At 49.9% G+C, this 17,955-nt stretch overlaps 1 protein-coding gene across 1 annotated transcript in view; it reads left to right on the forward strand.

Annotated features, from left to right (window-relative positions):
* SELP (selectin P) overlaps window positions 1–17,509 on the forward strand; it is a 37,248-nt gene extending 19,739 nt beyond the window's left edge. Inside the window, exons 8-16 of the mRNA XM_053659311.1 lie at window positions 1,716–1,901; window positions 4,945–5,130; window positions 8,947–9,132; window positions 9,925–10,134; window positions 11,187–11,372; window positions 12,192–12,311; window positions 14,552–14,582; window positions 15,620–15,675; window positions 16,263–17,509. Of these exons, the coding sequence (XP_053515286.1) occupies window positions 1,716–1,901; window positions 4,945–5,130; window positions 8,947–9,132; window positions 9,925–10,134; window positions 11,187–11,372; window positions 12,192–12,311; window positions 14,552–14,582; window positions 15,620–15,674 (1,160 nt within the window). The 3' untranslated portion in view covers window position 15,675; window positions 16,263–17,509. The remainder of the gene's footprint in view (window positions 1–1,715; window positions 1,902–4,944; window positions 5,131–8,946; window positions 9,133–9,924; window positions 10,135–11,186; window positions 11,373–12,191; window positions 12,312–14,551; window positions 14,583–15,619; window positions 15,676–16,262) is intronic.
* The last annotated feature ends 446 nt before the right edge of the window (window positions 17,510–17,955 follow it).

Consider the following 17,955-nt stretch of genomic DNA (forward strand, 5'->3'; position numbering starts at 1 on the left):
GTGTCTTCTGTTAGAAGGGTGACGTGTCACCTGCCTTCCTCGCCTGCCTCACCAGTGCTTGTGCGTTAACGAGCACAAAAGCCAGCCAAAGACTGTGATGAGCTCCATGGGTACCGGCACTGGGACCGCTGGGAAATCCACGTGAGTCCGAGTCTGATATAAAAAGAAGGCAGTGGATTGAAACCAGTGCCCTGAAACGAGATTCGTGCGCCCATGCGGGCAGCACACCATCGCAGTTAGAATGTGGAAGCCACCCAGTGCCCAGCGGCAGATGAGTGGGTAAACAAAGTATGGTACAAAGTCATGATGCAATAGTATTCTGCCTTAAAATGGAAAAAATTCAGACACGTGCCACAACATGAATGAACTTCAAGACCATTAGGCCAAGGGAAATGAGCAAGTCGCAGAAGGACAAATACTGTACAATTCCACTTACAGGAGGTACTTGGGAGTCGTCAGGGTCATGGACAGAAGGTGGAAGGGTCATTGCCAGGGGCTGGGAAAACAGTAAATGGGTAGTTATTACGTGGTTGGTATGGCGTGTCAGTTTAAGAGGATGAAAATTGTCTTGGAGCTGAGTGGCACCTATGGGCAGTAGGAATGTACTGAATACCACTGAATGGGTAAGTGGCAAAGGGTAGATTGTACTTTATGTGTATTTTACCACAGTGAGAATTGGGGGGGGAGAGGCAGTGGGGAAATAGATGACCACACGCCACAGAGGCGAGGCCGATGAGAGCAGCGAGATGCACGGCAGACACGCCGTCTGAAAGACACAGACGCGAGAGCCCGTGGACACGCTTCAGAGGGCGGGCTCTTAAGGGCTCACGGCAGCCAGTCTGGTCTCCAGGCGGGGGAACCACCCAGGAGAGACAGCTGGGTGTTCTCGTAGGCACCCACAGATGTGGTCCCAAGAGCCCCTGTGATAAGCCTCCCCGCCCCACCCCGGTGCTTCTATTCCAACAGCTGTGGTCTGCACATGGTGCCCAGCTTCAATGGTATCCCTGCTGTCTGTCACCGCTGCTGCTGCTATTGCTGTGGCCTCTGATAAGGGTCCCAGCAGACAGGATGTGCTGAGCACCTGAGTCTAACTCCCTGCGGTAGCTACAATCCTCATTGCCAATTTGAAGATAGGGCTTAACACACCCAGAATCCGAGTGTTCTCTCTGTGTATAACCATCTACTTTATATACAACTAAAGTAGTGGTGCATGAGGTCATACAATTTACATTCTGCTTCCTGACTTAACATCACGCCATGAGACACTGTCCATAGCTTTCCAAGGTGAACGATATCATTTTTAGTGATCCTCGGTATCACCCTCATGGATCTGCCGTAATTTATTCTCAGCCTCTGATTAATGGCATTTACATTTGTTCTCAACATTTTGTTCTTATAATGTCATAATAAAAAAATCAATGAATTGATTTATTCTGTATGCATGTTGATTACACTTAGCATAGATTCTTGGGTCCAAAAGTATGATATTTTGAAATTATTCATACATATCACCAATTAACAATGGCTTGGCATTTTCCTCCTAAAACCCTTCATGAGCCATTGTGATTAAATGACTCTTTGCTCATCCTCCAGGTTAAACGTGCCAGATTCAGAATCCCTGTTCTTGGCACTCGGTCGGGTTGAGGGGTGGGATCTGTGAGACCCTGAGTACCGCTGTTTCCTGCTCCCTCACTTCCTCCTCTCCTCACCCTCAGCTTCGCAGTGCCAGGATCTGCAGGCTCCGAACAGGGCCCAGATGAACTGCACCCACCACTTTGGTGCCTTCCGCTACCAGTCCACCTGCAGCTTCACCTGTGACGAAGGCTCACTCCTGGTGGGAGCAAGCGAGCTCCAGTGCTTGGCTGCTGGGGACTGGAGTGCGCATCTTCCAGAGTGCCAAGGTCAGATGGATTCTTCCCAGCTTCTTGGAAATGAATTGCAGGCTGTATTTAAAAGACTCTGTTTTATGGGTGGGGACTGTGTAGCACCCAGAAAGCTGAGATGGACTGAAAAACAGATGAGCACTTTCATCCCTAATGCGGCAATTCAGACCATAGATGCCCCCAGGGACCAGGCAGTCAGTACAAGGGACAGGATGCTGGGCAATGGGCAAAGGGAATGGCCCCTGCCAACCACTCACCAGGGCCTTTAGCAGCACCAGCGACAGCCGTCCCGAACCAGGAGAACTGTGCTCACTTGGCTAAAACTAGTACCTGGGAAGAAGGCCAGAGAACAAAAGTAGCCTGAGGATGGCCATCCCAAGGCTGACCTTTACCCCTAGGAAGTCTCTTGGTGAAATAGGGAGGGGCAACATTTACAGGTGCCTGGCTGCAAACATCCTCCAATCTGCCCTAAGGTTGCAGAAATATACTGAGGATAAAGTGAAGAGACAGGAGAGAGGGAGAAATTAATCTATAAACACAAGGGGATAAAATGTTAAGAATTTTAAAAGTGTGCGTTCAGCATAAGCACGCCCACCTGTATTGTACTTGACATGAAACCAAGCCGACATGTTATGTCAGTATTGTACAGAATACAGCTGGTTGTGATCATCTGAGTTTGGGGACTGAGGACAGGAATATGCTTCTATAATCCCCCTTCCTCTTTCCACCTAATGTATCCAATTTTCAGTTATATTTATGGCAAACACTGCTTTTAAAAAAGCAATGTTTACATTCATCAAAGCTACAGATAGGAAAGCAGAGAAAATAACCCCCCCTAAAATACGCCCACCTTAAAATAGACACTCTTAGCATGCTCATGAATTCTTCCAGTGTTTTCCCTATTCATGTTCCCCCCCCCGTGCAATTAGTATTTTTATGATGCTTGTACAATTTAAAAAATAAAGTCCAACAAGTAGAATACTAGACAGCTCTGCATGGTTTACCTCTGCACGAGCTGTCACCAGCTGAGAGAGAGCAGGCAGGTACGTGTTTTTAATGGAGAGGAAACCACTTGTGCTTCAGGTCACACACACACACACACACACACACACACACACACACACACACTCTCTGCCGTGAAGCTGGGGCACCGGCAAACAAGTGGAAGAACGAATGAGTGAATGAATGAATGAACGGACCCAGCAGCACTGGATGGCCTGCCACACCCCAGGCACAGGGAGCAGCCGGCCACTGGAGCTAGGGCGGGTGCACATCCCAAGCTAGGTCTGGGGGGGCCAGGGTGAGGCATGTGACCGTGCCCCTCACCTCTCCTGGACATGTCATGGGGCCCACACAGCTTTGGGGAAGAACTGGGAGTCCCCGAAGAGGGTTCCGCAGCGATCGGAAGTCTTCCGGGCCACCCTGGGCTGTGTGGGGCAGATTACTGCTCATTGCCCCATACAGTCCTGCGTGGGGGTGTTTCACGGCAAGGAGGCTGGTGTGCACCGCGGCTTCCTGTGACCTTCCAGTTCCCTTCTGCTTTTGGTTCTTTGTTTACTCTGAACTTTCTCCTCTCGTTGCTGGGTGAGCATCCAGGGCAATACCCACATGTGGGCTGGGCAGGAAGGTACCAGGAGGCTTGCAATCTACTAGCTGTTGTAACACTGCTGAGAGAGTGTTATCAATTTCCCTTTTCAATGCCCCTCCCACCCCTGTGTACCGGCCCCAGCTGTTGGGAGGCAAGGCCATGGAAGAGCTGGAAACAGGGTCCCCCTTTGTCCTTTCAGATTATAGGCTGCTTGACCTTGCTCCTCTCCTCCCCATCCCCCCACTTGCCCCCCACAACACACACATATGCCCTGAATGCACAGACTTTTCAAGAAGCAGGGGAAAATGAGGTCTTTGGACAAGTTGATCAGATTAGGGGGATGTAGTTAAACAGGGAAAGTGATGAAGGGAAGAGAAAGGTACAGAAAATGTTCTCAAAACCTCAAGTTGCTCAAGTCAGTGGCTGAAGAATGCTCTCAGATTCAGCCACACTGCTGCCATCTCTGGTCTAAAGCCACACACTGCTCACTCGGGTCAAACAGGGAAGAAGAAGCACCCTAAGCCGTGTGTTTCTTAGTCTTCATTTTCTTGCCATCGACATGTCCCTAGCTATGAACCTTTGCACACAGCATCTTCACTTTGGGTCGCTGTGAAAACCCTGGGGCCTATGGAATGCTGTTTCTCCACATTTCAAAGGTAAAGATATCGAGGCTCAGAGAGGTTGAGTGACTTGCCAAAACTCACAGAGCATGATCTCCAACCCAAGCAAGTCCCCTAATACCTCAAACTCCACATGCATAAACTGTGACCAAAAAAAAAAAAAGAAAAAGAAATCTAATTTAACCTCTTTGTGCAAGTAAACGAGTAGGTCATTTGAGACTGGTCATTGTAAGATGAGGCTGGTGGGAAACCATTTGCAGATGGTCATTTACATTAATGTCCACAATTTTTAAATTCCATTTTAATATATGATTGAAGTAATTTCTTATTTTTATAGAACTAAAGGTCCCTGCAAGGTGAGGATGACCACTTGCCCATTTCACAGATGAGGCAACTGAGGCTCGGCATGTGTGTTGTCCAGGCACATTGCTAATGAGTGACAGAGGCAGGATCTTTCTGCTCCTGGGTCGGGGCAAGGAAATTTGGAAGGCGAGGGAAGTATTTTACTCCGCTTTCCAATTTCCAGGCGCTTGTCATTGTTTTCTGGCAAGGTCAGGAGGTCCGTTTCTGAAGAAAGTGCTAAGGAAGCAGCCACTTCCACCCCTAACTCGAGCGACTGAAGTGAGCTGCATGGCTTTTTTCACAGGCAAACACTGGGGTGTCGGCCTGCTGGCAGCCGCTGCCGTGTTCCGTGACCTCTAATGGGAGATAGAGCACTGTGGAATTCAAACAACCCTCTCTGACCGGAGCTGCCTGTGTGTGTGAGGGTGCACACACACACACACACACACAGGTGTCGGGCTCCCGAAGTCTAAACCAGCCTCTTCTCTCCCCCTCTGCCACGCCCCTTTAGTCATTACCTGCATGCCGCTGCAAAGTCCTCAGAACGGAACAGTGACCTGTGACCAACCTCTGGGACCTTCCACTTATAAGTCTACTTGTCACTTCACCTGTGATGAGGGATTCTCCCTGGCAGGACCAGAAAGACTGGATTGCACTTCATCTGGGCACTGGACAGGTTTCCCACCCACGTGTGAAGGTAGGATCACTGGTCTGTGTGTTCTTAAGGCTTCTCAGGCAACACTACAGAATGGGGCGCGTGTAAAACCGTCTTAAGCTAAAGGAAACACACTGTCCCCAAGGCATGATGATCTGGGCCGAAAGGAGCGGCCCTCCCCCGCTCTCTCTTTCTGTCCTTATGGTAATAACTTCAGTGGACGGTTGCACAGCTTTTTAAAGTGTTCTCACGTCTTGGTGGCATTTGATGGTTAGCACAGTTCAGAAATGACAAGGGAAGGCAGTATCATCTCCGTTTGAGAGATGAGGAAACAGGGTCGGAGAGGGACAGCAGCTTGTCACCACTCGCCAAAGCTCAGCCACGTCACGGGGACTCTCCTTCCTTGCAAAGGCTTTTCCTACCACAGTCTCCACTCGCTAGTTCCCACACTGGCCTCTCCTGGGCCCAGCCGGGCGCCCAAGCCACGGGAGGGTCTCGGTCTGACTACCGCGTGCTTCCTTCCTCCCTCCATGTCTGTGAGGGTTACAAGCTCCAGGAGGGCAGGAGCTGTGCCCTCACCATCCTCATATCCACTGCAGCACCTAGACAGAGAAGGTGTCTGTGTGACAAGTATCTGTCGAATTGGAGCTTATCATTTACTGGTAAAATGGGCTTGAGCGCAAGCCCTACCAGCAGTGACATGAGTGACATCGTCAAAAGTGGGGGCTGGGTCTCATCCATCTTTGGTTTCCTCCCAACATCTGACTGATGCAGTACCTAATATACAGTACACCCTAGAATGGAAACTTACTGAGTTAATTAATCCATAGGTCATGGTTACCTTTCGGAGGTACCATCGTACCGATTTATTGTTCAGCGTACTCACTGATAATGAGACCAGCAGCAAACCTTCATCTCCCGTGTCGTATGTAAGCACCAGCTATTGCACACGCATAACCACATGCAATCCACACAAGAATCTTTAACACAGTTATTCTTATCCCCATCTTAAAGATGAAGAAACTGAGGCTTCGAGAGAGTAAATAGCAGGCAAAGGACACGCAGCTAGGAGGTATGGTGCCGGCATCCCAAGCCAGGTCTAGTTTGCCGATCTAGCTAGTGTTTCCACCATTACCCTACACTGCCACCCAGTGGCGGGGTTTTACATCCTGGGCAGTTGCTTATAAATGCATCCTTTTTCACTCCCCAGGCCGTGCTTGTAACTGCTGAAATGAACTTTGGAAACTGCAGCACCTGGTGACCAGATGAGGGGACATGTTGATAGGAATGTATCATTAGCATTATATGAAATACAGCTAAAATGTTGTTTATTCTTTCTGGCGGAACGAGCACTAGATTACTATCCAGAGAGCACCATCGTTCTCCCTCGAAGTCATGTGCCACTTCAGAAAGTCATGTCACGCCTTTGGCTGTCAGTTTTCTTGATTCAAAAAGGAGAGGAGGGGACTGCCTGATCTCTGGGGCCTCCCCACCCCACCCCACCCCCATCCCCGGCCAAGAATTCTGCAGATTAAACGACATAAAATGCTACCACCTGCTGTTAGAAGGACACATTACATACAAGCTGCCAGGGGACCCTGGAACGTTCACAGGTGACAGAGTTAGGTCCTCATCATTCGCTTACTTCTCACTCATTTATTCCAACAGCATTGATCTTGAACTTCATTCTCCCACATTCTGTTTCAAGGCAAAAAAAAACAAACAAACCTGTAGCTCACTGAAGTTTTAAATCATATACACAGCCAATGTGGTTGTTATATCTGGAAACTCTGAAGCCCCCACAGCGCCCACACACACACACTTCTTTCGGGGCCCCCTTCCTCCACAGGAAGAGGCACTTGCCTCCCACCCTGTGGCCCCAGCCTGCCCAGCGTCTGGAATCAGCCCTGCCCTGCGCAGCAGCTCCAGCCAGCCAGGGCGCTTGGGATTGTCACCTGTGTCTGAGCCTGACCTTGAGCTCTCTCTGGCTTTTATACCTGTGTTTCTTCCTCGTTCTCCAAATTCATTCCAGAGATTTTCCCAAACAGTTCTTGCTTTCCCATTTGCCAGAGTCCAGGAACTTGTAGCCCCAGATTTTCCCATGGCATTCACAGCATCCTGGGGTGTATCAGAGGGACTCGGGGCCACTGAGCGAGCAGAGGCAGAGTGACCAGTGGAGAAACAAGTCCCCTCTGACAGGAAAACCTGCTTCCTTACACGATTCAAAGCTAAATTTTTTTTAAACATTTTATTTATTTATTTATTCTGAGAGAGGGGAAGAGAGGGAGAGAAACGTCAATGTGTGGTTGTCTCTGGTGCGCCCCCTACTGGGGGTCTGGCCCACAACCCAGGCATGTGCCCTGGACTGGGAATCGAACTGGCGGCCCTTTGCTTCTCAGTCCAGTGCTCAATCCACTGAGCCACACCAGCCAGGGCTCAAAGCTAAATTCTTAACGTTATTTAGAGGCCTTTGGTGGAACCAAGAGAACTGTTCCATGAGAGGGTCCAGAGACTTTCACATATGCGGGAGGGTGTGTTCATAACCTTGGCAGGAAGAGACTGAGAGAGTCAAGACCAAAGCTGTATCCCCAAGCGGACTGAACACTGCAGTTGTCCGCCCGTGTACACCACGGGCCACTTGTAAAAATGGTAACTCCTCTCGGTTCTTTTCAGAATAGCCTTGGATTTAGAGAAAGAATAGTCATTCATTTTGCCAACGACCCAGTATTTGTTGCTAAATAATAATCTTCTGCGAGAGAATTTAATGAGGAGAAAGACATAATGCTGAGAGAAATACGTAACTACAATAATTCATAAAAGCAACTTTTGAGCCCTGGCCAGCAATTTTAAGTTGGTTGGGTGTCATCCCGTAACCAAAAGTAATGGGTTCGATTCCCAGTCAGGGCACATGGCTAGGTTGTTTGTTCATTTCCCATTCCGGGCAGCGGCAACCAGCTGATGTTTCTCTCTCCCATCAATGTCTTTCTCTCTCTTAAGAAAAAATGTCCTCAGATGAGGCTTAAAAACAAAAGCAATTTTTGTGATAAATGGTTAGTGAATTAACATTTCAGATCTTCATCTACTTGGCAAATGGCTGCCTATTGGAAACCCTGCTGCAGGAATTGTGGGGCCTGTGAGGACTCCGGGTTTCAGGAGCTCTGTGTCCCGTAGAAGTGGGAAGAAAGGACACGTGACATGCATTCAAACCGAAAGCTGGTGTGCTCAGAGGGGACCTCAGGCTGTGCTGGTCAGCAGAGGCTCAGACGGAGCTGTGGTCAGCGGGGTCCCTGAGGCAGAAAGGCATGTGGGGCGGTGTGAGCCAAGAACCAGAGGCAACAGCACAAGAGGCCCATTCCAGGAACCCCTGGGGGCTGACCGAGCCTTGGCAGGAGGGTCCGAGCCTTCCCGTGCTGTGGAGCTGCAGTGCAAAGAAGCCCCCTGAGATCCGAGTGGAGGAAACCGCTCAGAACAGATGGGGTTTCAGATGTGCGGAACTTGCAGGGACAGCGACTATCTAAGAGGAAGCCCCTCTGCAGAAGGGAGGGCAGGAGGGAAATCCTGGACTGCATCCACACAGACAGGATCGGGGAAGCCGAGGGAGGCTCTGAGGCTTTGGAGGAGGTGTGCAGGGAGGAGATGAAACTGGGTTCTTGAGTGGACCGCTTCCACCCTGGACTTCGACATCGTTGTGACTTCTGCCCACGCCCCTCTCTGTGAGCCCACCCACCCTCCTCCTCCTGCTCCCGTGTGGAATACCTGCTGCTTAGCAAAACACCTGGCAGAGCAGGCGCTCAATACATATTGGTCGAGTACCTGAATGAACTTGCAGATTTTGATGTCCCTGATTTGTTTCTCCAGCCATCCAGTGCCCAAGATTACTTGCCCCAGAGTGGGGACGGCTGGATTGTTCTCACACTCGTGGAGAATTCAGCATTGGCTCCACCTGCAGCTTCTCCTGTCACGAGGGCTTTCGGCTGGAGGGGGCCAACAGTGTTAAATGCACGGCTTCTGGGAGATGGACAGCACCTCCGCCAACCTGCGAAGGTAACAGTAAGACGCGTTCGCTGGGACGGCCCTCCTGGCAGTCTCTTCCGCGGTGGCCACAAACCCTGGCAGAGCTCTCTCCCCGTGACGGATACACATCATATTACTACTTGTATAGAAACACCACTTCTTGTTCTAGGAAACCCAGATTTCAGATCTATAAACGCATAAGGAGTAGCAGGACTTTTTCACATTTGCGAATGTGAGAGGCGTTGATTCTTAAGCAGAGATTTTCTTTCGTAATTTTGGCCTCTTTCTCAAAGAGCTGTATTGGGTCCATGGACTGGTCTCTGTTGCCTCATTGCCAAGACAGAGTACAGGGGTGGGGTGACTCACCCAGCCCTTCCGATCCAGAGACGGGAGTGTGGACACCATCTTCCTCCCGCATGTCATGTTGATGGTGCAGCCGGTGGTGTCACTCATGCCTCCCATTTCATACTGACCTTTGGCCAGAGGACACCACCCGCTCCCAACAAGGCAGGGGTGGGCAGGCAGTTGGCCCACGCACATTTGGCGTTCTACTAAATTTCCTGTAACTCCACACCAACTCTCCTTTTTTTGTGTGACATCACTCTTCCAGTTTCTTGTTCTAGCCTGGGGAATTCTCTCCAAGGGCACTTGCAAATACTTTTCCACACCTCGTTTTCCGTACCTAGGATGGGCAGTTTTCCTTCACTGCCTTAAGGAGCTACGGCTAGAGCCTCCTTTAGTGTGAAGGAGTGGAAGGCAGTTATTCCAGGACAGTCTTAGGCTATTTTAGGCTCTGCATACAGAGACATTTTCTCACAGCAGGTGCAGCAGCCGCTCCTACGCCAGCGGTGCGCTGCCCGGCCCTCGCCACTCCGGAGCAGGGCACCATGTCCTGCAGACACCGGCTGGGAGCCTTCGGGTCGAACACCACCTGTTCCTTCGGATGCAGAGCCGGGTTCACACTCAGGGGAGAGAGCACGCTCCGATGCAGGCCGTCAGGACAGTGGACAGCAGTGGCGCCAGCCTGCACAGGTACCCAAAGCTGGGCGGGCGGTTCTGATGCTGACTTCCAGCCAGCGCTCAGCTGGTTACTGCACCTGCCTGCTGAAATCCCATCCGGCCCCACGACCACTCCGAGTGTCAGCTCCCCCATGAAGCCCACACGAGTCCCACTCAGAAGTCACCTGCAGCAAGCACATCACTCCCCCTTCCTGTCCGCACAAGCTAACACCCTGCTACTCACAGACCTAAAGGAGGGAGCATTCGTAAATGTCTAAAAATGTGTTAGGACAACAAGCACGCTACACATAAACCAGGCACATGAATGACAACATACAAGCTGCAATTCTGGTAATTATGTGACAGTGTGAACACACCATGTTTGCATCACTTGAACCTAAATAGAACCTAAATAGAAAGATACACCACATGTGGCACCTCCCAATGGGCTGTCACCCCACGCATGAAGCACAAAAGATGTCATTTCATCTTTCCGCTCCCCACACAGAGCAGCACTGTGCTTTGCAAATGTCCCTACTGCTCACTGTTTATTTGAATTGCATTACATTTCTTGAGCTTCAGCTTCCTGTCTACAAATTAGGATGCATAACTTGATGTTCCTGGAAAAAAATAGTTTCAAGAGGGTGGTGGTCTTGACCTCTTTCAAACTTCGTGAGTCCAGTGGTGCTCGAACACTTACTAAATATTTTAACAGTATTTAATATTTAATAACACATGTGGACATGCCAGGTAATTGCCAACTGGAATACCATTTAGACAATAGCATTTTTGAGAAGCAAAACTTTATAGTGTATTTGTAGGCAAGGCTGATCGATCCGTTAGCAGACGTGTGTTGGGGGCTGCTCTGTGCCCACCCGGTTCTTCGACTCTCATCGTCTGCGTGGCTTGTGTGATGTTGGGGGCACCAGCATGCATGTCGGGAGGGCCTCCTCCCCTCTGGGACCTCGCACAGTCTGTCTCACCTGCTGCAAAGCTCGCCAGGTTGCAGACGAAACCAGAGTCTCTTTCACCTTCATTGTGCACATTTGTTTTTCCTGAATTATTTTTTTTTTCTTTTTCTGCAGCTGTCAAATGCTCCGAGCTGCCCATGGTGGAACCACTACTGATGAACTGCTCGAACCCTTGGGGGCAGTTCAGCTATGGGTCAACCTGCACCTTCCACTGTCCAGAGGGACAACTGCTTAACGGCTCGGCGAGGACAGCGTGCCAACACACAGGCCAGTGGTCCACGGCCATGCCCACCTGCCAAGGTACGGTGGTGCTGTGGTTCAGGAAGCCACGGCAACGTGGAAAAGAGCAAAATCGGTGTTTCTTCTCTGTGTGTCTCTGTGGGTCTCACTTTCCGTCACTGGGTTTTCCCTGCATTTAATGAACGTTTCACAATGAATCAGTGAGGCAATTTCTTGCCTTATACAAAGCAGAAGGAACTAAAATCAATTGTGTAGACAATTGCCACTCTTTCTTCACAGCTGAGATTTATGAAATGAGTCCTCTCATTTCTTTATAATCTGGGGGTGGTAATACACCTTGAAGTTTCACATTGTTTTAAACTATCCACGGCTTTGCCACCCTGAACCACGTGATCTCATCTCAAATTGTTTTAAAATGAAGGTTATTTTGTACAGATTCTTAATTCATCTTGGGAGAACTTTATCACATACCTCTAAAAACTGAAAATACCACAGATCTCCCCTAATTAAGCTCTATTTGTTTGTAAGGTTTATTTCATCCATCCATCCTTTAAAAAAAAATTTTTTTCTCTACAGCTTATCATGACTAATGTTTATTCTATAGCTATATTTTTTTATTACAACAAAAGTTACCCACGGTTTATTTTATTTGCCCAAACTTCTATTCCTTGTGTCTACCGTTTAATCATTTAATTCCTTTGATTACATCCTTACCCTGACTCCTTTGAAAAATGTGTTTGATCTTTAAGTGTCAGGGATAAAAGGTGGTTTGTGGCTTCCAAAGTGAAGGCCTCTTAGAATTCGTGGGACCCTTCAGGGAAGATGGCCTTTTGCACAGCACACTTCTAAGTCTTGCACACGCGTGTGTTTGCTTTGCAGGGGGGCCTCTGACTGTGCAGGAAACTCTGACTTACTTTGGGGGGGCTGTGGCCTCTGCAACAGGCTTGGCGATAGGTGGGACCCTCCTGGCTCTGCTAAGAAGGCGTTGCAGACAGAAAGGTAAATAGGAAAGAGTCTTCTTTTCTTCTTCTTTTGTGCCATGGGGGTGGGGGGTGGGGTGTGGCCAAGAAAGCACAACTTCAGCAGTTCAAGGTTGAAAACATTTGCATTAGAAGAAAACAGAGCCTAGAGAAGTGACCTTGAGAGCGGACCGCCTGGGGGAACCACCTTTTTAGAAATGAAGAACTTGACACAAATATAGATCCTCATATACGAGATCTCAAAAGGGGCTGGGAAACCTGAATTGTTCAGCGTTCCGCCCCTCCAGACGCACACTGGCATTCGGGGCCTCTGATCTAGGGGATGTCAGTCACCCCAAAGCGAATTACAACAGTGTCCTGCTTCTCTCCTCCGCTCCCCTCACTGTTCTTTCACGGCCCAGTCATTTACCGATCCACTGTGTTAGATGGCGGGACACGGAGTGGTGGCCCCTGGTGGTCCAGCAGGGGAGCTACCCCAGGGAAATCCGTGCTACTCCTGCAAGTAGCACTGTGCTAGGACAAGCACGAAACCTGGGTGTCACTGGGATGGGAAACAGAGGGGTCCCAACCAGACTCATAGGTCAGAAAGGCTCCTTTAAGGCTTAACGTTGAAGATTAAAGAAGGATTTGGCCACTTTTGGAGGGGACAAAAGTAGAAACAGAGTCCTGGGGGAGGAATGAGGCAGGACAAGACTGAAGAGGGTGAACCCGCTGGGGAAGTGCTGTGCTCAGCAGTTTAGTGCAGCTGGATGGTGGGGGAGGGAGGCATGAGCTGGAGGTGCAGACAGTCGCTGCCCGCTTCACGCCTGGGTGTGAACAGCTCAGCGGGTGTGTGTGTGCACATGGACACATGTGTGTGCTCATGGACGCTTCAGCAGGGCTGAAGTAGGGAGGGGACCGGAGGGAGGAAGACTCTCTAAGGGAAACCGTGTTTATCAGACTCTTCTACAAAAACCAGCTCTGGCCTAGGAACCTACGGAGGGAACCATTTCTTCAGGGTCAGAACCTCCTTTCTCTGTCTGCCTCCGAGGCTTAGCCTATCCCTAAATTCAGAAACTTCTTTTGATAAGCAAATGAGGCTGGTCATCCAGGGGCATCTGAGCAGTCTGAACCCTCCACTCCAGGTAACCGGAAGTGGCTCTGTCAAAAGTGCCCCTGGAGCTAAACAGTCCCCACTCCTAGTCTCAACTACTCTCATGCTCCCTCAGGCCACACGGCTGGCACTGTGTTGAGGCTCATTTTCTACTCCCCTGCGCATGGGTGAGTGGGACAACAGGCAGAGCGACACTGTTTAAAAAGCAGAGACCCCTTCACCCCAGTCCCTCTGTGCAGCGTCAGGGCCTTGCTTAGGCAAACCACAGGGGAACCAAACTTTTCCTGCATCTTCTCCAAGTTCTTCCTCAAGTTTGGAGACATTTCTAGGGAACCCTCTGAACCAAGGAGGGGGACCCGCAGCCGCTCATTCCCCAATAATCTTTCATAAAAGATAAATTTATTTGTGAGGATTTTTCCCTTGACCTGTGCCAGTTTGACTTTAAACTTTCTAGGATTCTGTGGTCAAAGAACAGGACGATGCTGCCTACTATACCCTCTTTCAAATTCAGAATGCACGTTCATTATCACATCAAAGGCTCGGTAATGCTCTGGACTAAATGCACTAACTCATCTTCATGTGACCTAATATTTTAAAACCCTTTAGCCATGAGATGCTTCAATCAACAGGCCTGCTACCTTACCGAGTCTTACATTTCCAGGGTCAGAGTTCACGGTCAGGGTTAAGACAGGAGGCCCCTGTTTACCTGTGTTACCAGGGAGGGAGAGACTGTCACCGTTGCAATGAGGTGGGCTCGTTTATGTAATTAACTTGCCAACTGATGGCTGGGGGACTGTGACACAGGACGAACGAGGGGGACCGACCGTGAGTGCCAAAGAGATGGGTTTTGAGAACCAGTGATCTCAACAACCACCAGAAACAGTCAAGGGGCTGAAGGCAGGCAGGCACCAGGCACGGGAGGGGAGGTGGTCACTGACAGGGAAGAGGAGGAAGATGAGAGGGTCCTGGAGCCGCGTGGGCAAAGGTATGGTTTAGCCTAAAACGGGCAGGTCCCACCCCTGAGGGAGAGACGGTTCCCAATCCTCCCCTTCTGATGAGTCTGTCTGAAAATGAGTCCACCTGCCGGCTTTCCCACGGACGACCTTCCCCCTTCACCTTGTTTTCTTCTTTTAAACCAATCATTTGTATCCTTCTTCTTATTTCAGATGATGGGAGAAGCCCCCTGAACCCTCAGAGGTAAGAAGGAAACGTTTTATGATCAAGCTAATTTTTCTAGTCCGACTTCCTAATTCACCGTAACAGGTCAGAATGATTATGCGTAACACTCCCTCCTTGGGACAAAGCTTCTGAATTCTGAATTCAAGCACACGGATAATATGCCCCCACTACGCAAGCTTTCAGAAACCAGTCAGCCCCGTAAGGACAGTATGAAGGAGAAACAGCAGGCGCAGCTGCCAGAGCTGGGGCGGTGGCCACCCCGGCGGACGCCGCGAGGTCGTCGAGGCGTGCCCTTCCGGGGGCATCACCAGGAAGGCCCGGCCGCAGAGCAGAGCAGACAGGAGGTTGTAAGACTGGCTCAAAAGCCTCCAGAGGTGTTGCCAACCTGATTTTTTAAATGACAGACAACTGGTAAAAAGTTGGAAAACCGGTTAAAATTTCCCTTCAAGTCACAAGGCGGTTGCATTTTAGAGGATACAAAACACAAAACAAAAAACCCCTCTATTATTTCTATGTAAAGCAGTGACGTTCTGGCCTCAGAGGTTTTTGCCGACATGAATATTGCATACATATTCTGAAGGTGGACAGAGTGTAGGACGATTCTTTTGCTTCCTGTGCGTATCAGGATATCCCGGGTCCTGGTCCCTGCCCCTGAGTGTCAACAGATCTCTTGATCATTATGAAAATTTAAAAATGCCTTGAGAGGGCACTACTGCCACACTTTGAACACCACTGCCAGGTGATCCAGAATCAAGGCTGGGGATGTGGGAAGGATGTCTTCTCACCATAAGAACCCACAGCCCTGCAGGGGCATAGCAGGCATTCCGTACCCACGGCGCCAACAGTGGGTTCGCCCGGGTACCAAGAAGTGCAATGCCAACTTCCCAGAGCAGTTAAGTGGGATCTAGAATGTCTCACTGGCATTTCTGCTTTCCCCCGTGAGAGCAGAATTCCAGGGGTGGGCGCTAACCCACGGCCTGGAGTAACTATATACTGGACCGTGCTCAGGAGCTAAGCACTGTATGACCGGTCACCATTGTGTTTCTTCTCTTTAGCCAACTGGGCACATACGGAGTTTTTACAAATGCTGCATTCGACCCGAGCCCTTAAGGTAAGTAACATTTTTAAAGGGAATAGAACAGTAGGGGGAAGGGGAAGCTTTGAAAGCTTGACTTTCTTTATATAATCATGAGTTAAATTTTACATGTGCATTAAAATGTCAAGCCGTGAAGGAGATTGCGTTGGCCCAGGGGACAGGTATGGTGGTGAAGGGACAAGAGAAAGTGGGTCCACGTGAGGGTTTCCATCTCCTCCGGGGCAGCCACGGCCTAGCGGGACGTCACTTATGTCAGGATGGATGGCGTGCCCTTTCATGCCCCCCCCCGGGTGGTATGGACACAGTGGCTTGGTAGCCAGACGTCTTGACCGCTGGGAGAATTTTACAAACTTTCCCGGAGCCAATGCCCTGTGTCTGCCTGCCAGGCAAACGGAAATAGCCTGGCCCCTTCTCTCTCCCAAACGGCTCGGTGGGAAGTGGGGTTTCCTACGAAAAGTGGCCTAGCTAGCAGAAAATCTGGAATCCAGAAAGATTATGTTGGGCATCAGGGAACAGATGTGATAAGAGCTTTCTTTCTTTCTTTCATTTATTCTTTTTTAAGGAAATGTAGTTATTTTAATTTATTGTGGTTTGTTTTCAAGTACTCGTCCTTCTCCTGGTCACTTGGCCTCAGAAGACCCCTGTGGTTGAACACCAGGCTTCCTGTTATACTTGACTAACTGGAGTGTGTTTGCTGCAGTTTTCTGTAAATACTTGTGAGCAAAGGACATGGCATTTCCTTGAGATTAGCTCTGGCCCAGAGCAGGGGGACTGTGCCGTGAGCCCACACTCTCCACCCACCCCCCTTCCCGCTCCACCTCTCCCCTCCCTCCAGCTGGCGGGCAGTGGTCTGTGGGCTTTGCCCTGGCTGTCACTCGGAATACTAATTGGCCAAAGGCTGGAGCATCTGAGTCACCAGAAGACCACACTGTGGAAACATGAAAGCGCATCTTTATTTTGGGGGGATGGAGGGAGGCATTCTGTCCTTTTTTGGAAGTCAGGAAGGGTGTCTCTGGCCGGAGGAAATGTCTGTAGGTCTCAGGGATCTCCAGAGGGGCTGTTGGTGACACCTCTTACACTTCTGCCGCTGAGGCTTCCAGGGATGCTGCAGAAGACCGAGGATGAAGACAGGAAGGCACAGGCCACTGTCGCTGGTCCCCCCACTTGTCACTCTCCCCCAAAGACCAATACTCAAACGTGTAATGAACAGGCTTCCCCCCAAATGCCATGTTCTATCATTTGATGTTTTGTTCAATGAGGTCTGTGTCCATCACTTTGTTTACATCGATGTAATTCAGAACTACCACTGCCCCCTTTACTGTTTGACCCTTTCACCAGTCAGGAAGTATGTGCCGTACCGCCTTCCACAAGGAGAAAACCAGAGAAGCACCAAGGGTCTTCATCACCGGAACGTTCTCCAGGGAAGAACGGGCGTGTTTCACACACTCTTCAAATCACATTTTTTTTTAAAGATTTTATTTATTTATCTTTAGAGAGGAAGGGAAGGGAAGGAGAGAGGGAGAGAAACATTAGTGTGGGGTTGCCTCTCCTGTATCCCCTGCTGGGACCTGGCCTGCAACCCTGGCATGTGCCCTGACTGGGAATCAAACCTTGATCCTTTGGTTTGCAGGCCCACGCTCAGTCCACTGAGCTACACCAGCCAGGGCTAAATCACATTTTCAATAAATCGGTTGTTGAAAGTCGCCCAGGGGTCATCTGGAGCCAATCACATGTAGAGAGGCCAACAATGCCACTCTCTGGTCTCTGTGAAATGTGAGGCAGTGGACACATCACGCAGACTGAATGACACACAGGCAAATGTGCAAATAAAAATGGTGAAACCGTCTAATTCAAGGTCACACGAATGTTGCAAGAACTTGGTAGCGGGTTTGGGATTGAGGGACACAGTGGTCTGGTACCCTGGCACTGGCATCTCCGACGGCTGACCACTAGAGTCAGTCTCACAGGACAGTGGTCCTTAGCCTCGTCTCCAGAGTGCAAGTCACACTTTGCAAAAGCTCCCCAGGAAACTGATACTGCAGACGCAGAGGCGTGTGCTGCTCCTGAACAGTTTACAATCTGGCGGAGAGATGCCAGACACCCACCCAAAGTACTACAGGGCAATCAACACAGTCTGTTATTTGAATAGTGTTGTAGGAGCTCAGGAGATGGACAAGTCCACATGGGCCCAGGGTCAAGGAGATAGTAGAAATCAGAGTGGACAGAGCGGGCATTCTAAGTTGGTAGAATAATGTCGGCAAAGGCAGAAGGTTGTGTGTAGGGGGCGAAGCTGCT

The sequence above is a fragment of the Artibeus jamaicensis genome, unplaced genomic scaffold, assembly GCF_021234435.1.
Source record: "Artibeus jamaicensis isolate MK-2021 breed Jamaican fruit bat unplaced genomic scaffold, CSHL_Jam_final scaffold_625, whole genome shotgun sequence".
Taxonomy (NCBI): Eukaryota; Metazoa; Chordata; class Mammalia; order Chiroptera; family Phyllostomidae; genus Artibeus; species Artibeus jamaicensis.